This window comes from Anomalospiza imberbis, chromosome 9, assembly GCF_031753505.1.
Source record: "Anomalospiza imberbis isolate Cuckoo-Finch-1a 21T00152 chromosome 9, ASM3175350v1, whole genome shotgun sequence".
Lineage (NCBI taxonomy): Eukaryota > Metazoa > Chordata > Aves > Passeriformes > Viduidae > Anomalospiza > Anomalospiza imberbis.
In genome coordinates this window covers 16,501,350-16,526,788 of record NC_089689.1, presented here as the reverse complement: position 1 = coordinate 16,526,788, position 25,439 = coordinate 16,501,350, and the positions used below count along the sequence as shown (strand labels likewise).

The 25,439-nt window shown below is 42.0% G+C and overlaps 1 protein-coding gene and 1 long non-coding RNA gene across 5 annotated transcripts in view; one reads left to right on the top strand and one right to left on the bottom strand.

Annotated features, from left to right (window-relative positions):
- Positions 1-764: 764 nt before the first annotated feature.
- LMO4 (LIM domain only 4) lies at positions 765-15,731 on the top strand. The gene is made up of 5 exons (XM_068199881.1): positions 765-899; positions 3,193-3,431; positions 10,227-10,323; positions 10,681-10,836; positions 14,987-15,731. The coding sequence occupies exons 2-5, from the start codon at positions 3,196-3,198 to the stop codon at positions 14,993-14,995; spliced, it is 498 nt and encodes a 165-aa protein (XP_068055982.1). The 5' UTR covers positions 765-899; positions 3,193-3,195; the 3' UTR covers positions 14,996-15,731.
- LOC137479433 (uncharacterized) overlaps positions 1,181-25,439 on the bottom strand; it is a 513,525-nt gene continuing 489,266 nt past the window's right edge. For 3 of the 4 annotated variants that reach the window (XR_011002244.1, XR_011002246.1, XR_011002243.1), the window contains 5 exons: positions 24,270-24,602; positions 22,255-22,477; positions 19,426-19,572; positions 18,962-19,168; positions 7,898-8,443 (listed from right to left, as the gene is read on the bottom strand). This is a non-coding gene — a long non-coding RNA (uncharacterized lncRNA). Of the gene's footprint in view, positions 1,315-2,069; positions 2,234-7,897; positions 8,444-18,961; positions 19,169-19,425; positions 19,573-22,254; positions 22,478-24,269; positions 24,603-25,439 lie in introns of those variants that run through there. The other variant, XR_011002245.1, reaches the window with a different exon arrangement.

The following is a 25,439-nucleotide window of genomic DNA, read 5'->3' as shown; positions in this document are numbered from 1 at the left end:
GGACGGTGCCCTCACGGCCGCGCGCCTCCCCTCAGCGCCCGGGCGGACGGTGCGGCCAGCGCTGCCCACCTGACTCCCTCCTTCCTCTCCATTCCCCTCCTCCTCCTCGCCCCCTCCCTTCCTCTCGCTCTTTTTTTTTTTTTTTTTTTTTTTTTCCTCCCCTCTCACTCATTCCTTTGTCTTCCCGGGGATTGGCAGGTTTTATTATTCCGCCTGAACAAGCCGGGGGCGGATTGGCTGCGGCGGGCTGACGAGGGCGCCGAGCCGGAGTGTAGTTGGGATTCTGCTCTGTCAGTAACACATGTGTGAGGGCAGCGGGCACACGCGCACCGTGCGGGCACACACGCACTTGCAGCCTCACGCTTAGACGGGCACAAGGGCCGCCCCCCGCGCCCCGCCAGCGCCGCCGCCGCAGGATCCCGGCAGCAGCTCCGCGCCCGGCCCCGCTCAAACTCGCTGGCTCCCGCCCGCTCTGCTGAGGCGCTCCGGCGGGCCGCGGCCGGCCGACTCCGCGCCGCGGGAGGCTCGGGAGCCGCCGCAGCCCGGAGAGGGGGCGGAGGTGGGGGAGCGGGGGGGAAGCGGCACAAAGTGAAGCCACATTGCCAAACTTGCCCGGCGATTGCAGCATCGAGCGGCGGCGGCGCCCTGCGTGTGCAGCTCAGCGGCGGGGACCGAGCTCTGCAGCTCCCCTCCCGGGAAGCGGGAGCTGGAGGAAGGACCCGGGCAGACGCCTCTCATAGCAATATCTATATTTTTCCAGCCTGGGCTGCCCCTTGCCGGGCGGGGGGCTCCCTCCAGCCGGCGAGAGGGCAAGCGCTGTGCTTATTTCTTTGCAAGAAGACCTCTTCAGGCACCCCGAGCGGCGCTCCCCGGCCTTTTGCAATATAGAGGGGAAGCAGGTAAGAAGTGCCGGTCGCTCCCCCGCGTCTCGCAGCGTTCGTGTGCGCGGTGCCCGCCCGCCGCCGCCGTCCCGCTGCCCGCCGGGCGGAGGGGTGCGGAGCGGGGCGCCGCGGACCCCGGGCATTGTCGCGGCCCCCCGTACAAAGCCTGGCGGCGGCCGCCGCTGGAGCGCCTTCCCTTACCCCCCTTCCCTGCTGCCGCCGGGAAAGGGCTCTGCCTGCCTCGGCTGTGAATGAAGGGGACGGGGGGGAGGTGGGGGGGGAGGCTGGGGCACCCGCTTCCCCAGTAGTAAACACTGTTCTGAAACAGTGGCAGAAAAGATCAAAGTGAGCTCTCTATTTCTCTCCTCTCCGGTTCCCTTCCTGCCCCACACACAGTCTTTTGTTTCAATCCAGGAGAAAATCGGTGAATCACCTAATTAAAACCAAGACATGAATTAAGCATCCATTTTTGTACTACAAATTTCCACCTCTCCGCTTGTCCCTCCCTTGGTCTCCATTAAAAAAGCACCAGAGACGCTGTTAAAAGGGGGGCATTTTGCCTCTAGCTTCTAGCTCTGCTTTCTATTTCACTGACTCCTATCCCAGGACCAAAATTGCTTGGCTCTGTAATTACTAGAGTAAGCCTATTTAAGTTAAAAGCTTTCCCCCCTCAACTCTAAATGAAACTTGATGAGGGCCCGTCCTTAGTTATCAAGGGAGTCACTTTCTGGTCAGTCCTCTTGATTCATCTTTTTAGATTTAATCAGCATTAAGGTATTGCTTGTCCTTAAGAGCTTTAGCTTAATGGGGTTACTGGATGGTTTTCTCAGTGTAACGTTTCCCATTTTATATTTATACATATTTGTCTTCGACAAAGACAGGTTAAGGTGGTGGCATGGAGCCTTTTCCTTTCTTTTAAGAGATCCGAAGTGATTTAAAGCATAGGAAAACCGTTTAAAGACTCGGAGCAGGAAATGCAGATTCATTAGGCTGTAGCTGGAAACTGTAACAAAAGGCAATTCCTTGAACAAATGCATCAGAAATCAATTTACATAAAGGTACACGATGCGTTCGGATAAATGCAATGCTAATGGCTTTTAGAGTGGTTTTCTTTCCAAAGTCTCGGGGTTTTTGTTACAGCTTAATTGGTGCAGTTCTCCTGGTTTATTGTGCGGTCACTGGACATACCTCCAGGTACTCTTTCTGAGGAAATGTGTGTTTAAATCGGCCTCAGTTCTCCTCCTGCAGCCGAGTTGGGCCAGTGTCAGGAAAAGTTCGTCCTCGCTGCTCTGGACGTATCAGTCTGAAGGTCCTTAGCAGATAGCCAGATGCCTCGGCATGAGCACATACGGCTTACAAAGGACAAAGACAAAACATGCTGCTTAATTGGCAGTAAATAACTTGATCTTTTTATAGTATAAGTGACTAGAGGAACACCGGGAGTTTATTGGACCCTGGATTGAAGGCAACAAATTAATCGGTTTAGAGTAAGCTTTATGAATTGATTCCTATATTATCTCTCGGTTGTCCTGCTTTCATAAAGCATTTATTAGAAAGTGAAAAATGCCCTTAGTAGCAGTTTCGGGGGCGGCCAGAGTAACCGCAGCCGGAGCGATGCACTTCATTACTCTACTGCTTTCCTAGGGTCGGTAAACCTTTTTTTTCTTTTTTTTTCTTTTTTTTTTTTTTTTTTAGTAACAAAGCTTTAGCATTTAAACTGCTGATCGAGGGCAGATTAGAGAGACAAAAGTTGAGTATGTTTGTGTAGGAAGTTAACAGGCGTCCTAAAGTTCAATGATCTATTATTCGGGCCAGTGTCCTCAAGCTGGGGTGCTTTTAGTTCTCCAAAATAAAACTACAGAAAATAAAATCCCAAGGCCTCGAGGGCTAGTCCGGAGCCCCTCGTTACCGCCCCGAGCCTGCAGAGCCTCTCCTAGACTGAAAAACCAGTTTCACAACTTTCCCCCCCCTCCCCACTCTTCACACACTTTTTTTCATAAGCAAAACAAACCCCGGGACTGTTCCTGACTTGTGAGCTGCAGCTGCACAAGCCCGGAGCGGGGGGGCGGCGGGTTGCGCTCGCTCTGCCCCCCGCGCCTGCCGCTTCCCGCCAGCTGCGCGGCCGCGGCCCTGCCCCGCGGCCCTGCCCCGCGGCCCTGCCCCGCGGCCCTGCCCCGCGGCCCTGCCCCGCGGCCCGGCCGCCGCTGCTGCTGCCCCCGCAGGGCCCGGACGGCGCTGGCCCCGCGCTGCCGCCCCGGCCCGTCCTGTCCTGTCCCGGCGCTGACCCGCCCCCGCCCCTCTCTCCGCGCAGGCCATGGTGAACCCCGGCGGCAGCGCGCAGCCGCCCCCGGTCTCGGCGGGCTCCCTCTCCTGGAAGAGGTGCGCCGGCTGCGGGGGGAAGATCGCCGACCGCTTCCTGCTCTACGCCATGGACAGCTACTGGCACAGCCGCTGCCTCAAGTGCTCCTGCTGCCAGGCCCAGCTGGGGGACATCGGCACCTCCTGCTACACCAAGAGCGGGATGATTCTCTGCAGAAACGACTACATCAGGTGAGGCGACCGCCAGGCTGGTGAAGATAGCTTTCCCCCTTTCCTCCTGCCTTTTTCTCCATTTTTCTCTTTCCCCCCCGCCCCCGCCTTTATTCCTCGTGGTGGGTGTCTGCAGGGCAGAGGGGTGGGCTGGCTCAGGATGGCTCCTTCACTGGGAGGGAGAGACGTGCGGGTGCGGATGTTAGCACCTCGCCCAGGGCGAGTTACGACTGCCAAGTGGAGGAAAGAGTGGGGGGGGGCTGAACGACGACTGTAACTTTAAAGTGGTTTGTCAGCACAAAACAAGTCCTAACTAAAAATAAACAGCAATCAGAGAGGCTAAATTAATCTGCTTTGTTGTAGTGTTGAAGGAGAAGTGTGCATATCTGAACAGTAAATGTTAAAATCGTAGGGCTTAAATAAGGCTGTGGCAGAGGTGCTAAATAATGAAATGCCTGCCTTTAGTATCTGATTAATTATGATATTTACATAAGCACCTTTAAACTCCTTTGAGTGGAAACAGAATGACTCATTCTCTGTTTTCCTTGTGAAAGAGCTGATTAACCATCAGTTGGAGGGCCACGGATTCTACTTATAGCAAAAAACCAGTGGTATGATGTTTGTCTCAGCATTGTTACAGAGAAGCTTTGAACCGATATTTCTCTGAACTTCCAGTGTAGACAATGCAGGAGATAGCAGAGGAGGTATATGCTCTTGCTCTTTATTTCTTATCTCTTCCTCTTTTGAAGCTGTTTGCTTTAAATGCCACAGATTTGGGTAGGGGGAACTAAGCCTCACTAATCTCACATCTGTTGGGGTACAGTAAGATTATGCAGAGTATCCCTTCCAACAAGTTTCCAATATAATTAATAGAATTCATGAGGTCAGGTGTCCGTACGATCTTTTCAGGTGAACTCAAGCTACTTAAACTCATTAATTTAAAAGGAGGCATTTTGAAGGATTACACATTTAATTTGAGTAAATGGTTTGATAGACTGATGCACATGAATGCTTCAAGGAGGTGTTCTGTTTCAACATTCAGTAATTAAAAAAAACAACAAAAAAGCCCCATACCTTCCCAGCATCACAGAAATGCTTAGTTAAAACAAATTGTGTTCTGTTTAAACGCTTCTGGCTCCTCATTAATAGTAAATGTCAAGAGTTAACCCAGGATTTCCCTTCTTTCTGATGGCCAAGAAGCTCCACATTTCTCCTTTCTGAAGGAAAAAAAAAACTACCAAAAGCAGCCATCAAATGTTACAAGTTTGGTTACGTTGTAAAACTTAGGTTTGAGAAGATGCAGATTGTGCACAGGGACCTCCTAGTTAAGAGGATAGAGTTAAGATTTGGTTGCTCCGATAGCGCTGTTTCTGACCCGGTACGTGGTTGTGGCTTCATGTAGTTAAGTACATGAAATGGGTCCTGTCCTGTGTCTGAGGAATTGAAGCCTTAGCTTTGGTATTTCAGAGGTATTTTTAGAGAGAGATGGTAAAAAATCAGTACACTGTGGGTGCACAATGGTGCTTTTTGGTCATCGTCCTAAGCAGCAAGCTTAAGTCTGGCAGAATAGTAATTAAATAGAGCAGAACAGTGTTAGGGAAAGAGTCTTGTTTGAAGTGGAAAAATTGACACTACTGTTAAGATGCACTGAATAGTACAGATTCATCACTCGACCAACACCATCAAACAAACCCTCATGTCTGATTGCTACTAATTAAAAAGAGAAGATGTGTCCACTGTGTCCCAGAGGCAAGTTCAGGCAAGCTTATCGCAGTCCTCTGGTTTTGTGTTGCCAAAAATTAATACTCGTTTATTTTAATGTAGGCAATTATGAATAGGATGCTTTATCAGATGAGAGGTTTGAATTGATCTCCTTGTCCTGTCGCCTGACTTCTCTTTAGATCTGTGTAATTTGACTTGCAAAAATAACTCTGACAGATGCTTGCTGAAACTTGAACTGGACACTGTACACTCAAGGTGGGGTAGGATGGCCTGGTGTTGCCAGGGCTGAGTTAACTTGGAGCTTTCCTGCTGGAAGTGGACTTTGCAGGCTTCCTTCATGGGTCAGGCTGGCTCGAGCGAAGCCCTCGCCCTTGTCGTGTTTGAAATGGTTACATTTGGTTGTGGAGGCAATGCCACTCTGACAGCGAGTCTCTCCGGTTCCTCTCTACCATCCTTCTCCCCTCTTCGTTTTCCGGCGGGCTTTTGCGGTGGCGCATTCTCTTCCCCAGGCAGGAGCCACGGGCACGGTTCTCAGCCGGAGATGCAGGGCACGCTGGACACCACTGGCAAGATGGGAAAGAAGATTGATTGGCCCGGCAGGCGCCAGGTGAAAAGGACTTGACTCCTTCGGGCCAAGACCACAGGGCCATATATTAATGAGCTTTTTAGCTGTCTCAGGCTATATGTAGGGTTTTTTGTTGTTGTTTAAACAACACAACGCTCCCCTTTCCCTCCCTCTCCCCCCCAAAGCCCGAAAACAAATTGGCCGTAGAGCTACAGCTGCAGCTTTTATTGAAGGCCAGGGTTCCTGGGAAAAGAGGGAGGTGAAAACCCCGGTCCGTTCCCCTCCCTCCCCACGGCGAGCAACGCGCTCAGGGAGAGGAGTGGAGCGCAGCCCTCCCAACCTTGAGATGCCAGATAAAGCAGCAGCGTGGCAGCGAATCCGCACAATTAAAAGCTTTAATTAGTGTCTCCTCCATTTTCTCTTAGTTCTGATGGGTTTTATCTAATGAGATCTGGTCGCTGGCTTAGATCTGCTCGGAATGACGTGTCCGAAATGAATGAGAGCCGCGTCGCAAACAAAACATTTAATTAACAAAATTGGCCTCTAAGAGAGAGCAGGGAGTGGTGGGGAAGAGGGAGAGGGGACGAGTGCCCGGGCGCCTTTTAAAGGGGCAGCGCCCGGCGCCCCTCCCCGGGCGGCCGCTCCGCGCAGCGCGGCGGGGGCGCAGCCCCGGGGGCGGCGGGCGGCCGGAGCCGCCGCGCCGCAGTGAGGCCGCTCCGGGGAGGGGGCCGCCGGGCAGCAGTTCATTTCCCTGGTAATCAGCGGCAAGCTGCTATATTCAGGGAATGCTGTCCCTTTAATTGAACAGGCTAGGTAATTAAATGGCACTTTTCCAATAGGACGTGCTAGGTAAATCTAATAGTTGGTTATTTAATATCACTTTGAAGTCTGCCCACTCAAGCACAATGACAGCACAGGAGCATGTGAACTATTAGCTAGGAAAAAAAAAAAAAACAGGATCTCAAAAATTAATTAAATCGCATGCAATTTAGGGGGAACGTTTATCTTGATTTGTCATAACAGAATTAATTCAAGGCCTCCAATTCACTTGGGGGCAGATCTGTTACTCTGAATTAACCAAGCGTAATTTGGCTGGTTTTTTTTTTCCCTTTTTTTTTCTTCCTCTTCTCTAATGCAGCACTTGCCATTATGCACAGCCCCCCTTTTAAGTATCAATAGCTTCTGGTGCTTTTAAGGTGCTTGGGTCTCTAGTTATTCTGAAGTACCTTTAATGGACTTGGCTTCAGGCATAATTTTTGTGTTGCCTTTCTTTGTTACATTTAATATAGCTGGTGCAGAATTTAGATTAAATGTGAGGAATGTACAAAAACACTGATTCCTTCTGGATCAGTAGGTCTGGATGTGCATTTCTCTTTGCTAGGGCTTGGATATATGTATGTGGACACAAATGTGCACCATGTTATGCAAGAATCGGAGTGCTTAAATCTGTCTCCACGATTTTGGAAAGCAGTGGAACCTTACTTTGTTAGTACAAGTTGCTAAAGACGTGTTTCTGCTGATTCTGAATTTTGAGCAGCAAGATGGGAAACTAGGTTGAGAAGATTTCTTGCTGCTTTCATTCCCACTCTCCTACAGAAAGTTCTGAAAAAAACCCCACCAGCAAAAAAAAAAAAAACTAGAAGCATTTGGGGGTGCGGGGAATGCTGCGTTGGAACCACACAGTAGTTAATTTAAGGTGGCTCAGTAAAATGCTGCTAAGTGTAGAAGAGCTGCCTTGTCCGTAAAGGGAACCTCTTGATGTTTGTGATTGATTGCATTGCCCAAATGTTGAAATATTAATGACCTTCTTGGACTGAGGACCCAAAGAGGAAACTGAAACCAATTCTGTCATCACAATTAAAGAGTCCCCTGGCTTTAATTAGCCTGACCTGGGGTATCTCTACCCATTGCTGCAGTTAAAGAGAAAAGAGCCCATTAAAGTCCAGTCTGAGACCGATAGCTACTTAATTGAGCACCTAAAGCCTCAAGCCTTTTAAATCAAATACTGTCCTGGATAGTCCCCCTGGTTAGATAATTAGCTCTCCAGCTTCCCAGAAACCATGCAAAACAACTTTTTCAGTAAAGAATAGTTAATGTGGAAGACTTCCTCTGCTGGTAAGGAGAGATAACATTTTCTAAAAAGATAAAACTTCTTCCTGTTAATGACATTACAGAACAAAACCATTCATAACAGTAGAGATGGAAAAATAAGTTTAATTTTGTTGGTAAATAATAATAAGCAGTGGAAAGGCGGTCTGAGTTTGTAAGTAATTTTTAGGAATTTTAGCAGAAGATTCAGCTGAAATGGCTTTTCAAAGTAGTGTTGTTCTGGGAGCATGCCTAGGGAAAACTTAAGATATGTGGAAAGCCTCGGGATTAGTTTGACTCCATTTATTAGAATTCACAGACATTCAAGGTGTGGGACCACTCTAGTTCAGAGAGAATAGTATAACGAAAGCTTAATGAAGACAAGTAGTGCAATGAGATCAGCATTCTGAAAGCTGTGTTTTCAGTTGGGTGGTGCAATTGTACAGGGGGAAGAGGGGGGATGTGAGAGACAGCTTACCACGTTCAGATTCTCCTGGACTACTGACATCATCTGTCCATCTTTGCCCTTCTACCCAGCAATGCCCTTGCTGCCATCTTCTTACTCTGGATTGTTGGATCATCGCTCTAGAAGTGTAGCAGTGCCTTTCTGCTTCCTCTCAGTCCTTCCCGCACACTGTCTCTAGTGCCAACTTCGTTCCTAGTAATGATGAAGGAAGAAAAATGCATATTGCAATGCTTTGGGAGTAACCTCGGTATATCATGTAACTACTCTGAGCTGGTCCTGGTTTGGAAGATGCTCTAATAATGGACCTTTAGTTTCCAGACAGTTTAGTCCCTTTGGCGGGGAGGTCCTGACAATGTATTAGTTCAGCTCTCCCTCTGTAACCGCTCTGATTCTGCAAGAACGTGTCAATGTGTCGTGGATCTCAGACTAATTAGTTTTGAAATGGAGTTTTGATTGAACTCTTCAAATCGATGCTGCTGCAAAATTTGTTTCTCAGCTTCCTATTAAAAGCCATCTTAAGGGGCAGTTTTACTACTCTCTCTGTCGTTCAGTCGATACATTTAATAACAACTTACAGGCTATTTTCAATAAAGTGGCGACAGCAAATTAGTAGTTTGAACATGACAAGCCTCCTCTGCAAGCTCAGATTCTGAAAATTCAAAGCAATTATTTTTATACAGAGGCACACTGCAATCATTCAGATTACGGGTATTCTGTTGTAATGTGTGTCCTAGGTTGACACAAACAGAATTTTATGACTTTATTTGGACAGGAAGGAGATGCAAATATTAATATTTATTATGACACCAATACGCTAATTTGTAAATCCTATTGCTGTGTTTTACATAGTACAGAAAAGTGGGTCTGTGACCCTGCCAGCTAGTTCAATTTCCTTTTTTACTGCAAAATGAATTGTGGTAGTCTTTATAAATATTTGTGTCTATTAGAGACTCGCTCAAAAGCAAATAAAGGTTTTTCTAATTCTAGCTTAGGCAGCCTGTAAAAGTAGAACTCAATAATCATTACTGTATTATATTTTGAATCGATGCATTGTGCCTTTAAATGGATTTGAAGAATTATGTATATATTTTTCTTCACCACTCTTCTGCCTATTCCCCCCTCCCCCCACTGCATGTGCCCCCCCCCCCCCCCATGGCAGATGTTGTGGTCTCATTTGATTGCATAGGAAAACTGCAGTGATACAGCAAACACCCAGAGAGATATGATGACAAATGGGTCCAGATCCCGGTAAATTACTTTCTGCTCAAATCGAAATTTCATTCAGTTTGTTGCTAGCAGAGATGAAGTAATCTAAATTGTGGACTCAGGAGCAGATAGAGGGAAGTTGGAGCAAGCATTTCATTATCAAGAGAGAGAGAAGGTTAGGATGAAAGAGATGAGCAGAGGCAAATCTAAAGTGTTGACACCATGATTGAAAAGGTTAACCCATACACATTATATATCAACCTGGATAGCAGAGAGTTTCTAATGGAAACTCTGCACTGATGGAGGTTTACTGGAGTTTCAATACACTGAGCATGATGTCTTCTTAGATATACAATCAAATCCTCTTAACCCTTTTGATGACTCATATCTCAAGATATGATTAAAGTACAAAAGAGTTCTTCATATAATTTCAAGGACACAATGCATTTAAACTCCAGTCATGAATTGTATCTTTTCTTTTATGATGAACCCAGTAATCTGATAAAATGTGTGTAGTACAGAATTGTTTGTGTTTCTAGAGGTGTAAGTCAATATTTCTGATTAAATCCTGTGTAACCACATCCAAGGTAAGGTGAAGCTACCAGTTGTTACACAAAAATAAACTTTTTCATATTATGAAACATAAGCAAGTTGGAAGACGGGGGTCAGAAGTCTAAAATAGTTGTGTAATAAACCATAGCAGTGATGTGCAAAAATGCCTAGAGCCTTCTGAGTATTAAATTATTCATGATCATCACCTCTGTTTCAGGTTATTTGGAAATAGTGGTGCTTGCAGTGCCTGTGGACAGTCCATTCCTGCTAGTGAGCTGGTCATGAGGGCACAGGGCAATGTCTATCATCTTAAGGTGAGGGTTTTTTTCTGTGTACTTTCGTTTTTAGCAGCTGATTAGTATTGCCATGCCTCTTTAGTGTAAAAACCGCATCTGCTTATGAATGAAATGCAAAATAATAACTAGAAGAAGTAGTATCTATTATAAAGCTTTGCTTAGTGCGTAGCTTTGTTCCTTCGTAATCGGTAAAACTCTGCTTGAGTTATGTACTGCATAGTCCCAACAGGTAAGACTAATGTCATATTTGAAGATACTAGAAACCAAGCAGCTCCATATCTCAGCTGCACTTGCAGTCTCTGAAGTGTAATTTTCAAACCTGCAGCATACTTAATTTGTGCTGTAGTTTCACTTGCTGTCTCGTTCCTTTCCCAGTGTTTTACATGCTCTACCTGCCGGAATCGCCTGGTCCCTGGAGATCGGTTTCACTACATCAATGGCAGTTTATTTTGTGAACATGATAGACCTACAGCTCTCATCAATGGCCATTTGAATTCACTTCAGAGTAATCCACTACTGCCAGACCAGAAGGTGAATACTCCACAATTACTAATAAGCTTTCTTAGAGCTAAATGAAGATCAATTTCTTTTCATTCTAATAGTGGACATTCCCTGCCCCTGCAAAGAGACCTTTAAGTAGCTGAACTTAAGTTATTTAGGCACAGGGTTTGGGGAGAGAATAGTAACCTTTTAAATATGACATACAAGGTGAGTCAGTTTATTTTGTTTTGGGCATGTGTATCTGTACAGGTGTTGAACTCCTTATGTACAAAGCAAAATGGAGAGCATACATGAATACAAACTTTTAAGAAAGAGAAGTATTTTATTTTATAATATTGAAATTAAGGGTTACAAAGAGAGTAGGCTTCTGAGGGAGGAATATGGAATTCCTTTAATATGGAAATAAATGCCTTGTGAAGAGAAGGTTCCTGGACTAAACTAATGTATTTTATTTAAATATTAAAATTTTAGTTGAGGAAGCATGCTGGGGTACTCTTTCAGAAGTATTTTCTTGCCTGTTTTGTGTGTCATAACTTAGATTTTAAAACCAAAGTGCTATTTACGTACTGTTCCGTGACACTAATATCTCAACTAGAGATAGTGTAGCTCTGTGGTTGATAGTTTTGGTTTCTAGCTAAATGAGTGAATAATGATCATACAGATCGTAGAAGGAAGAAGAAGAAAAAAAATTTCTGATCAACAGTTGTCTTGTAACTCTGAAACTAGATAGTTTCAGATGTATTTTAATCTTCTTAATCAGTCCTAAAGCTATGCAAGTGAGTGCATTTTGATAACTGCTGTGCCTAATTTGTAACAATTACTGTCAACCTTGAGTTAAGAGACTGTTCATTCCACCCTGGTCCAGAAAAGAGTGGATGTATGACTCTTGCACATAATTTTATTCACATCATATTTCATACTGATTATGTATTGATGACATTGATTCATTTACTCTTTACAGCGCCACTTGCATGGATATTAAATCTTATTGACCACAGATGAATTTTAATTTCAGATTGGTGATAGATTTTTCCATCAGCTCTGATAGTATATTTGACTTTTTCATCATTAACCTAGGCAATCACACAGCACTGAGTTATTGCAATGAAACAAAAAGTGCACACTTCAGTTGGTAATTCTTTATAGATTTACAATAGGAACTTCATTAATGTCTGTAAGGATCACAAAAAATAACATCTATCTGCAAGTAGGAATTCAGAAGATTAAAAAAAAACCTGGGACAAATGCTAGGCTGATCTGTTCTGTAGTGTGCAGTGTATTTTGTAGTGCTTTTAGTCAGTGGAGAACTATGTCCGAGAAAACAGAAACTGTTCTTTATTTTACTTTTTTTTTTTGGTTGTGTTGCTACATTTCAATATCTGTGTCTGCTTTTTTTTTTTCTGTGCATAAATTTACTGATTAATTTTAAGTATTCTTTCAAGTCTTACACAGTGAATATAATTACATCAAAATAAAGCATGGGCTTTTTTTATTTACTTAATTTGTCAATTGAGGTGATGAGAGAATTGAGCACAAAAATGCTACATAGTTAGGCAGAACAAAGATAATTAAGATTGGAAGAGAATGTGCAGCTTCTTCTCAAGGAAGTACAAATACAGTTAAAGATTCATAGATTTATACTGTTGTGAATTTTAATGAAACAAATCTAATATAGACTAGCTAGCAGTGATTCAGTTAAATGAATATTTATAGGTATCCCATTTCAAAATATAGGTAAAACCATTCATCTTTATACAATGCAGTAAAAGGTTTACCATTCTGAGAGTGGTTTATCCACTTGTCTTCTAGGAATGTAAAGTTTAATGTAACTTCAAATAGGTGTCTAAATTGTCATTTAGTTTTACCAGTTTCTTTCTCTGCCTTAGCAAAACATAAAAATGATTTAGTTGCAATAAAAGCAGCAGACATGATGAGGAACATAGAACATGGAAAAGAGAAGTAAAACGGGACTGGGCTTGCAGAGCTCGGGACTGTAGGTACCTGGTGGGAGCTAGATGCACGAGTGGTGAGAGCAGGCTTTTGTTAGCTCCTGTCACTGACTGCTAGTGGCACTGCTGCGGCCAGAGCTGAGGCACACGAGAAGCTGTTGGGGAGAAGGCTGAGGGGACTCGAGTTTGAGGGGTTTTCTTCTTTATAATGCATATCTCTAAAAATTGTTCTAACTTCTCCTACTGTTTTTCAAAGGGAATTGCAGAGCACTGTAACTCCAGAAAACAAACATAGTAAAAAAGATAAGTTGATAATTCATGTATTTGTCAGGTTTCTGGAACTTCGGAAGCTACAGGGGCAGTTGCTAAGAGTTATATTTAATAATATATTTTAATATATTTTTTATATTTTATATTTTTTAATAGTTTTATATTTTGCTTTTTTAACAGTGTAAAGATTTTAACATCAGAGATGTTTTCCAGGAAGGTGCATGTTTTAAGGCCACTGATTTAAAATATTCTTCCACTGTAACACAGTTGGCTGTAACAGATACTTTTTATTAAACATTACAGATCAATCATTTTCCATGTTATTCTGTCACTAGAGATTACAGAGATAGCAGAATATCCACAGGTTTGGTTTTTTTTTTAATTTAACCAAAGAGATTGAGACATTCTCAGCATTAAAGCACATTTTGTTATGCATGTGAAGGTGACAGTGATGAACTTACTCGTCTCACTGCAGTTTACAGGTGACCAGTGCAGGCAGGAAAGGTTGCGTGGCCTAACTTGGCTTAAAAATTTGGAGTTGTTTTTTAAGGAGCCAAATGCAGGGATGTTTGCCATTCCTGCCTTTTTCCTCCCTGAGGCAATTCACACATGTAAATTATAACTTCCCATCACTTGCCCTGTAGTTTAAAAACCCCTGTTTTCTCTAAACTCAGTACTGCTTGTCTGCTGATTGCAAACTTAGTTTGTGATGTCCTGTGTGCCATTTCATTTGAAGGGGCTGTATTGTCAAGAATTGTCTCTGCTTTTTTTGTACGGGTAGTATTCCTGTAGTATGTCTTGTTTGCAACAGCATTACCACCTACTGAAAGTGTCCATTTTCCACTGGTTGGCAGTGTTTGTAACAAATGTTTGTCTTCAGCTTCTATACTTTTAAATAAAGTATGAGTTACATTATGTCTCTTAGAGAAGATCTTAAAAATCTTCTAGTTTACATATCACTCAACAATTCCCTTGTAGTTACATAATTGGTGTTGTCTGTGTCCATAGTAGAAGATATTTGATGCTCATTTATTAAATATGCTTGCTGGCTGCTCCCTAATCTTTGTTCTGGACAGACAAATTACCTTTCTCACACTGAGCTTCGGCTCTAGGGAATTAAACCTCCAAGCTTCTACTACTTTAATTAGCTTGAAAGTGGGGGGTTGCAGTTACTAATAGACCTCAGGCTTTTAGTAACTTAGAGAAAGGGTGAAAAAAGAACTTCCTGGGAAGTGCAAAATGTCATTTAATAGCCATAAAAATCTAGTATATATTATTTAATTTTGGTAATTGCAAACAGATTGTATTTGAAGACTATGGATGAACATTCCTATTTTATCTATGAAAGTTTAGATTTTTATTGAGTTAGACACTTTTAATTATGACAATTCATTAACACCCGTATGAAAGCACATGTTTGACTTCATATATTAAAATGTTTATGTAACATTAACTAACGTACCAGATGAGGAATTTAAATGGGAGGGGGGAATCCTGAAATATCTATATTTAGCTCATGTGCAATGCAGCGTATTAACCAAAGTTGCCTTGGGAGGATATTGGCTGTACTTCATATTTGCTTTACACACTATTTCTTCCAATTACAAGATCATATTACTCGCTTCTTCAAAGGCATGGCATGATGGTTCTTCCCTTTCAAACGGGGCCCAGAAAAGCCACCTTATTCACTGTATGATTTGTTACCAGAAAGTATACATTTCTTGTAGTCTTTTTTTCATGTCTGCTTTCTTTAGTAGTGAAACTGTGAAAAATGTTTGCTTTTTGCTGTTTAAAGTTGAAACGTTAGCAGTATGAATGGACAGTGTAGAAAGCCTTAATCAAGTCACAGTTAGAAAGCAGTCTAATAAAAAAGAGATTAGTGAATAGGGAAAAACAAAAGTAGTCATGTTGTAGTTTCCTATCTCTAATTTAGCTAAGATACCCATTTTTATTTCTTACAGGTCTGCTAAAAGGTCAGAGTAATGCAGAATGCGTGCCTTCATCTCAAATTTTGTTCATCACAGATGGATCCCATGTCTCCAAGTAGACAAGTCACCTTTGTAGCTAGCATCAATGCCAGCTCCATACCATTGCACCTTCTTTATTCTTGATTGCCCTTCCCACATTTATTGGTGTATTAAAATGACTGAATATGAACATTAAGGACTCCATGAACCTGGGCTAATGGGAGACTGTAGAGAAAATGAAAAAAGATCCACCGGAGGACATCTTGGGGGGGGGTGGGTGGGGAAGATGACTAATGAAGCTAATTAAAAGAAGCATTGAAATCTGCTTTCTACCCTCATTAACAATTAGCAGGGCACTGGCCAGTTTGTACCCTGTGTTTTACCTTAACAACATTCTATTTGCTCTTTGTATATTTAAGTGTTGTAAGGAAATGTGTTTCAATCAAACTGAACATGCGATAAAGATGTGGCTTTTGTGATATTCTATCACAAACACTTTTATTGTATCTCTGTAAAATACAATGTATGTATGCATGTAAGTGTTTTTGTCCTAATGTTGCTACTTCCCATGGCAAAAAAAAAAAAGAAAAAAAAAAGTCAGGCTCATAGCAGCTACTGTGTAGAAATTTTCACCTACTTCTAATTTGCTGAATGAAGAAAAATCTTTTATTTGTGATATTTTCAGAGACATTTGCTCTAGTATGGTGTATTTAAATAATAAAAAGTAAAACAAAACAGAGTATGGGTTTTAGAAGCTTTGCTTTTTTTTTTAAATTCAAAACATTCTGCAACTTCATCTTACATAGTCGTTAATTTAATTGTCAATTACCTTTAAAAGTAGATTTTTGGTTTGGATTTTTTCTTTTGTCTTATGCCAAGAAAGACTCTGCTGAACTACTTGACCATGTTACTTGTGGCAAGGATAATGAGTACTGCTTCAAAATTATTTTTTTTTCATGGAGATTCTTAATTCTGGTAACAGCATGTACATTATAATTCCCATTGCAGTGAATTACAGCACACACAGAGGTACTGTGGTCTCTTTCTTTCCAGTTCCTTCTGTTTTAAGGATGTGCCCGTGTCTCTGAGCATGCAAGCCTAAGAGAGTATGAATATACCATAAGAGGTCAAAAAAATGAAAGCCAACGAAAGGTCTGTACCTCATGCTGAGCACTAGAATTGAGTATTCATGAAAAGGAATACAATAGCTATTCTGATCTGAACAACATAAAGTTGTGTTTGCTGGGGTGAGAGACTTTAACTTTTCAACACTGATAATCTTAAGGAAAGAAAAACCTGTTTCCTAGGCTGTTTGTGAGAACTAGCTGATCTCACAATATGATCTGTTTTCTGAAAACAAACAAAAAACACCTCCCCACAAAGCAACAGAGCCACTTCTAAGCTTACAAAGGGAACAACTTCATTTTGCATTTTTTTCCCATCAGCTGTTTAGTGGTAGATCTGTGCAGAATACTTTTGAGAGAAAAAATCTGACTTTTCATGTTTTAGCAAGAATAGTAGCATGGATCTGTGGCTGTCCACTGTATGCCTTCAGTCAGGAACCTGCAAGCAACAAATCTGCCTTTGCTGATTCCTTGCAGATTGCTTTTGCCAAAGCAAATCAATATTAATAAATACTCTACTTTTATAGGAAACTAATACATTCATAACACATCATTATTTTGTTTAATTCTGTTTTTTTTAGAAGGTGTTCACTGCTCAGCTGCTTGGTTATGGAGTGAGCATGACTTATTTTTGTTGTGACGCCAATAACGCAAAAAGCTGATTTATAGATTTATCTGTCTAAACAACCAACAGCAGATATTTTTGTTTCAGATTCTACTTCATGATGTCTAGTATATTGGAGGGTTGCTGAATTTTTTCTTTTAACATGTCAGTGCTTGAGGAAGCCCAGTTTCAGAGAAAAGAAAACGTAGCAACATACAGTATTGGACAGCAAAGAAAAAGACTACTTGCATAACATATAAAGCTCAACATAAATTACTGACACTATGTACAGCTTTTAATTAAATGCACTTTGTGGGTATTTTAAATAAGTTTGTAAGCTTTTTGATATGGCATTAAAGTCTTCAGAGTTCTGCAAATTGTGCTGCTTCAGTATCTTTGAAAAGACACTTGAAGTCATATGAGTATAGAATTCAAGTATTAGTGAGACTGTAGACATCTTTTTATATTTCAGTATAAGCACTCAAGGTACAGTGTTTAACATGTACAGATTTTTGGTTGTCCAATATAACCTAGAAGTGCTAAGAAGATCGCTAATAACTTCTAGTAAGAAATGTAGTATAGCATTTAGTGATGTAGAGGTTGAAGTTCATTAACAGCTTTAAATAAACTATTATATGACTCATTTGTAAAGCACAGCTACCTATTTAATAGCTTACTTTAAAAGCATTTCTTAAGTTGCAGACCTATAAGATTACAAATGTCACTCATGTTAGCATAATCCACATGCAAGTGATGAAGCCTTTGCTTTGATGTGCTAAATTGCAGGAGGACTAATGGAGCTATGAATATACAATAGAACATATTTAAGTAGTATTCTTGCTTTAGGTAAAACACTTTCTTGAAACCAGAGGCATTTCACACAATGAAACAGGCTGTAATGGGGATGGTAGGTGTGGGCAGAAGGCTACTGGAAACACTTAGATTTGTCCTTACGTGAAAAATGACTTTTTTTAAGGAGATCTGTAAAGAAAAACATACTTGTTCACCTTTTATCACATGTTTTTGCTGCACTGAGGCTGAAATATACCCTCTGCATTTAGTGCTGCTGAAAAGTCAAATAATCATTCAGTAAGAGCTTCCCTTTCAAAAATGAATGCTGTTAAAAAAAGAATCAAAGGAAATATTACTAATCTGAAATCATCCTCATGAACCTGGATAAAATGCTCTGTCTATACTGCATCTAAACATCTCAATCATATAAATTGTCACTCTTATTAATGAAACAATTTTGTAAAAAGATTGCCCTCTAAATGGGTTTAATGTTTTTACCTATCCAGCTGTCTAGTTATGAGATTTACGCATCCTGGCAGGCAGTGGGACATTAAGCCTTTCCAAACCAAATTCTGTTTGCAACAAGATACTGTCTTTTCAGTCCTACATGATTTATCTTTAAATATTTTAACAGGTTATGCAGTATCTTAGGAAATATAAGATGAGAATGTCTTAACAAAATGAAGCCTATGAAATTAAGTCACATCTTCAGAATATTAACTGCACTGAGTCTGTCTTCTTTTTTCCCTGTTAGTTAACACCGATAAAATTTGCATCACCTAACATTAGGGTAAAGACTAAAAAGCCCCAAAACTCACACAGTGGCAGAGTGTGCCTTGCTATCAAGGCAGTGGAGTCACTGCCTCTGGAGGTGTTTAAGACTGGACATGGCACTGAGGGCCACAGTCTGGTTGACATGGTGGTGTTCAGTTTAACTCTATGATCTCAGAGGTCTTTTCCAACCTTATTCTGTGATTTCAAAAGATCATTTCAATTTAAATCTTATCAAAGTATTTTGCTGGTACTTGTATGTGAAGTGTGCAGCTTTTTGCAAGTATCTATTCTGAACAGCTCTATTAAAATAAAAAATCAAATTGAGATTAGGAAATTTATGTATATACATTTTTTTCAGGTATTACATTTAATCAGTGTGAAATTGTGTTGTGGGTTTGATGGCACTGCCTGAGACTCCTGTACCTGCAGTACCAGATAACCCTCCCTGCTGCTTGTTACTGTTTACTACCAGGTGTATGCCTATTGTCAGTCCAGCTAAGCCACAGACAAGCTTATTGCAATTAAATAGCAATTTGTTTCTATGAAACTGCAATTAAAGTATTACTGATCAGCCATTTTAGATTGGCAGTGCTGTGACTGCATGTTAAACAGAGGAGCTCTCGATTCCTTGCTGCAGTTGGAGAGGTGAGTAACAGTGAGGTGTAACACGCTCACCTCTGTCCCTTGTCAAGCTGGAAGTATGAGTCCTTGGTGAAGTGCTCTGATCTCATCACCAACATGCTGAGAGCGATGACAAGTCAGGGCTCATCTCTGTAAGTTGAACTTGCAGCTTACAGGACCTGAAGTTATTGCTGTTTCTGTTCCTGTATAAGCAGAGATGTGTACACTTCCTACGGGGATGTTTTCAGCTCCAGATTGATTCTGTTGAGAATGGACAGCAAGTTGTGGGCCCCAAGCCAATAACGTTCTGCAGGTCCTGACTTGTTAGAGCTGTGTAAACAGGACTACTGTAGCTCCTTAATCATAACTAATAAAAGACTAGAAGAAAACAATCAATTACCTTATAGGTTTGTTTTGTTTTGTTTGTTTTTTAATAAAAAGCAGAAGTTTATCTGACACGGTGATTATTTTCACGCTCATACAAGGGATGAAAGATTAAAGCAATCTGATGAGCTTACCTGTGTGCACCTGGGGTTTGCTGGCAACTGTATGTTTGTGGTATTCTGGGGAAACCACAGTGCTCCTGCCCCTAGGCCTTGCAGAACCCACCAGGCACTGTCTGGAGTCCCTGACCAAGCTTGTACCATTCCTGGTTGACTTGAAATCTGAAATGTAAATTTTTGGTGCAAATTAAAAACTTGTTTGTAAGAACTCAGAGAGGAATTAACTTTGTAGTGGTAATTTTGTTTTTTAATTATCACCATATTATAACAAAATCTGAGACACGTTAACTTTAGTTCCTGCATTTTTGTACAGTGGAGGCTGTAGACATCCTGGTTCGTCTGCCAGAGGGGATGACATCACACCTGTGGCATGCATGAGATAAGCATTGCTTCATTTAGGCACAGGTTCTTGTCTCTGGGAGATGTTCCTTGTGGGGGTGAAGGCTGGGGTCCTGCAGTGTGAGCCATGGGGTGGGTGATTGCTGCTGGGGAAGCTGCTGCCGGTTTGCTGGTCATGTGGCACATGGATAACAAATGCCACCTGAGCAGCTCTTGGCTCCTGGCAAATGGCAGGTAAAATGCCTGTGTTTAAACCTAAGTGAAAATGGCCCAGCTGACAGTAATTCATTCACCCTGGTAGAGTGGTCTTATGTCTGAGCCCAAGGCCTGAAAAGAGCCCTGTTTACTGCAGACAGAGGCTTCTGTGTTGAGGAATTTTTTTTCCTTCCTCTGTGGGTATTTTTTAATGAGTTCTGTTGTTGTGTTTCTTTTCACAGTAGTTCTAGCATTAAGCTCACAGAAATGTTTTTGGTGTGCAGGAGGCTGCGCAGTTCAGAGGGGGAGGCAATAGGACATAAGGGGGGTAGTTGGGGTGGCTCACCAGAGGCTTTTTTTACCCACTCACCTGTAGCTTGTCCACTGAAGGCTCCTGAAGGAGGGCAGTATTGAGGAAGGCTCTGGGGGGGCTCAGGTCCCTGAAGCACCAGTCCTGAAAAGGGCTTCGGCATTCCAACAGCAGAACATGCAGCCCAGGAAGGCAGGAAATTTTAATAGGTGCTAACTTTCAGCAAATGTAAGCTGAAAGTTCTCTCATATTCATTGTCATGTTGGAGACCTTGTAGACCATTTTGCTATTTTGTTCCCGTGTGTAATATTGCTTTTACATTTTTGTGATCATTTTATCTTCTTAAATCAGTTCTCTGCTACATTATTCACCTGAGCTTACAAATGCTAAAGCTTGAAAATTGTTTTTTTTAATTATCAAAATGTTTAAAAAACAGAATGTTTTGCTTTTTAGAATTGCTTTTATTTGCTGCTATGTATTTACCTTTAAAAAACCAAAATCAAAACAAAAACCCTCAACAATTTTCTTGAAACAGTCCTACAAACTGTAGCATTAAGACCAAAGTTAGGCTTGAGACATGCCTGCCCCAAAATATTTTTTTTTGAGAGAGTATAGTGGAGAGAATGAAACTTTTGAAAAAAGTTCTTCTTCCTGGTTGGGTGCTGGCCCCAGTGAAGCTGCCCGTGAGGAGGGCACTGTGCTGCTGAGCACAGTGAGATGGGCAGCAAGAAAGGAGCCCCCACAGACAGAGCCTTCCCTGCCACCTTTCCCAGCACTGGTGAGGGGTCCCCTCCGGTGCCCATCATGTCCTTTGCTCCTCGTGGTGGCTGCTGAGCAAGCCAAAGCTCTCCCAGTGCAGTCAGATTCCTCTGCAGCTAAACCAGATGATGTTTCTTTCTCACGTTGTTGGAATATGCCGTTAATTACATTTTGAAATATCCATATACTTTTCCTCTTAGGGGATCTTATGAGCAAGGTTCTTGCTAACAACTTCTGTGGTTCACCATAACCTATCAGAATAATCATTGCTTCCATTGAACCTATGCCAGTTGTTTTGTTAAACTAAGTTGAGAGAACAGGGCCTATATTAATTCTCAAAAGGCAAGAGATTGCCCTGTGATTTGGGGAAATCTTGATTGCTTACAGTATGAATAAATGAACAAGGCAGATATTAACTTTACACCTGAATTCAATTTCTTTGAGCAGTGAAGAAATGTCCAGTAGGAGAGTAAAAATCCAGCTAAAACTCATAAGCCAGCCATTAATAGGCTAACTTTATTGTGCTGTAAAATCTTCAGCTGCTTATAGAAAACAAAGGGGAAACGAAAGCAGTATTTGTCTTTTATTCTTAGAAAAAACCATTAAGATCAAACGGCCCCTAAAAGACTGAGCTGATAGGCATCCCACTTACATATTTTTGGATATCATCTGATATTCATTCCACTGATGTATTTGATAGGTAATTATATCAGCCATAGCAAGATGCTGATACCAAGCAGTGGAAGACTTCAGTGTTTTGCCATAAAGCTTATACCCCTTGTTACTGAACTCCCATCGCACTTGAAATCTGTAGCAATCATTTGAAAGCTGTAGTTGGTATTTTTGTGCTTATGCCACATTTAAAAATTATTATTCTTGCTTCATCAGTTAGTCTTTTTAGCTGACTTGAAAAAAAAAGCATATTGCAAATGAGCTACTATTCTTATTTGTTGTTTTAAGAAGGGTAAGCACTGAAGTATTCAAATGGAACAGATTATACCTTTAATTACATCCAAACAGGATGCTGAGCTGATTTTTCTATTTTCCGTTTAATTGCTATAGTTCAAAAAGATATTGCAAATTTGTAGATGAATTATTTAAGCATAGCCTTCTGGCCTCTGTGTTTACGGGAGAGACCAAACAGAGGGGAGAAAAAGAAAACAGAATTTAAAGGAGAAAATTACCACTTCCTTCTTTAAGAAAAAAGCTTGAATAAAACATCTTGGGGGAAGATTTTTTACCTGGAGAGATATTTTATGCTTCGTGGGAGCGTCTTGGTTCTCCCTGGGATTTGTTTATATCCCACCAACCACAGCGGGTGCCTGACTCCTGAGGGCCCCCCTGTCTCATGCCATGGGTACAAAAGTGCTGTTTCTTCTCCAACCTCCTCCTTGGTGACTGTGCTGCTTCAGATGCGATCCCAACCGGCCACCCTTTGCACAGATATGCTTGATCTCTCTTCTCCTACGTACAAAATGAGAATAATGAAAGCAAGCACAATTCATCAGTTCATAAACTAAATATATTTCCATTTTGTTTGCATGTGCATGTGTATATATCATTCACCATATATATTTTGAATATGTACAATGACATTACAGCCAGTGATAAATCCTACTCACTTACTGTACGTGTTATTTGCTGCAACATTAAACTCAGTAAGAATTTTATATGTAACTTGTACCAAAACGAAATATATTGTGAAATTGATGCACAGCTGTAAACAAGTACCTCACTCCCTGCTTCAACACAGTCAAAGGTGGCAGCCTGTGTGGCAATTCTTTTGTAAACATCTGTACACATTCCAAAGAATAAGCCAGTTAATTACATTTGTAATGATGTTTTTAGAAAATAATATTATTGGGGGGGTGGGGGAACCCCCAACCTATAAACCAACAAGAAAAGTAAACCTAAAACTTGTACTGTATAAAGAAACGCTGTCAGTGAAAAACTGGACTCTGCTGTGCACAGGTCTTTTGCTCCCCCCATCTTATTTTTTTTCTTGTGCTGAACCTGCCTGCATAAAGTACTTTTTTATAGCTCTACTGTGGATTCAAAGAAAGATGACACTGGCACAATCTATTCAAGTTTTTTGGTGGATTATCTTATTTCATTATTTTCAATACTGCTAAGTATGTGCTACCCACTTAGAGAGCTGATGTGGTGCATAGCAAAGCTCAAGATGTCCTCTTAAATACACAAAGCTTATGCAAGGCCGTGACACAAGTAGGTTTTAAACACCAGTAGCGTTGGCAGCTTTGAAGGGCTGATACGAGACAGCCTTGCCGACACGTCCCAGGTTACAGGGAGAGATTCAGGAAGAAACTGAACTAACCAGAGTAAGACTAGGACACAACTTTTATTGATGGAGTTCAGGGGAAAGAGGCACCGGGGGCAGCTGTATTAATCCCATAATAACTTGAAATATAATCAGTACATTGCTGCGGGGATGGCTAGGAAGGCAGGGAGGTGGAGGTGTCAGGGTTTAAGTTCACAGGCATTCCCAGTTCATTAAAAAGTGAATCAATCAGAAAAACAGGCTGGCTTTTCAAAGGGCTGGCACTTGTGAACGGGCTTCGGACGTGTGGAGGAACACAGATGGTGAGCCCGGCCTCGTGCAGGGGCTGCTGGAGCTCACCAGCCATTCATTTGAGGAGACGGCTGTGTTCTACCCTGCTCAAACCAGTAAAATGTGTTATAATGTGCTAGGGGAGATTCTGGCTGCATTCTGAGGACTTAAAAGCTAGGCAGTGTTGGTGCTGTGGGCCATATTAAGGTGATGCTGATAGATGTTTATAAAGGGAAAAAAGTTTTGTTTTATAATTTTTAGAGTGGTGGTTTAACCAGCAGGCAAATGGGCAGAAGGAGTCTGCCTACAGGAACCCTGTTTGTAGGCAGCTGGTATAGTAATTAGCTCATGATTATTAATTTTTGCCATCCCTGGACTGATCAATGATGTATAAAAAAAAAAAAAAAAAAGTGGAATCTGTATATCTGGATCTGGCATTTCCTACATCCTTTTGATGAAGTTGGTGCATGTACACAGACCAGAGAACATGCTTGGAGAATAAGCTTACTCACACCCGCAGGCACTCGAAGGTTTAGGACAGAATGCCCTATATTTAAATAGGACTCATGACTTTTTAATTACTGCACAGTGCAACAGGGCTCAGTGAGAACACATTTCCAAACTGGTGTGCTGTGACTGCTCACCACTGGTATGGGAGTGCATTTAATATGGTGGCCTGTAGCTCACCTGAGACTCAGCACCCACCACAGGCACAGGTAGGAACACTGACAGACAGTATTTCTATAGGAACCTCAGCCCTGTGTGGGGAAGATGGTATGAAAAGAGCTGTGTCCTATGGATGAGTGATGCAGGCTGAAGAACATCCATGTTAGAAGGCAGCAGTGTCAGTGGGACCTGACAGCTCCTTAGAGGGAAGCACATCCCTCTGTGGACATCTTTGCTGGAATGTGAGCCTGTATATTCCTCCGTAGCTGCCCCCTTGCATGGATCTTGCCATGCTTGCAATGGGCCAGGGACTGCCCTCAGGTTAATTAATAGTTCCACTGATTGCTGGAGGAGCTGTGGAGAAGGGCAAAGACATGCTTGTCAGTGTTACAGGTAGGAGAGGCAGGCTCTTTTTTTGACATTTCTTTGAAATAATTTTTGCTTTCTAAGGTGTTTATAACAACATGAACAACTCAACAGACCTATTATTCAACAAATAGTCACATCAAATAATTGGCAAGTGCATATTTTAACCCCACCTGCCCAGCTTCACTGTGTATTACTTTGGGCTAGCGAAAGACTTCTTTGGGTATGATTAGCCATAGCATGAACCTCTCCATATCTCTACAATGTGATTTAAGCACAAACCAGGCTGATTCCATACCTCTTTTCTTGCATCCATAGGTCTTTCCAACCACTATCTTGAGCCACAGCCCAAGGCCAGTGAGTAGAAAACCTACCTGCTGGTTTAATTTTCTTTTCTTGTTTAGTGTCAGTTTCAAGCACTTCCCAAAATGGTCATTTTTCTAAATGTTAATTTCCTCTTCCATTTTCCTTCATCCCAATGCCTGACTCAGCCTTGCTTGTGTGTCAGCCTGTTCCAAGGACTCACGTTCAAACGGATTCAGCTGGAATGCTAACGTGGCTGGGAGCTGGCACTCATGCAGGGCTTGGGGCAGCTCATAGTGACCTGACCTGTTTTTACTGAATCAGTTCCAGTTCAGCAGAAGTGGGTCAGACTACCTTCAGCCATGCAGATCCAGACCTTCACAAGAACTTGCCACTTTGGTAAAGTGGAAATTAATTCAACTGAAGAGCAACCTCAGAAAAGCAGAGATGTCACTGGCATCTCGTCGGCACCATAAACACCCCCAGCTATAACTATTGTAGATCCCCCATGCTCTCAGCACT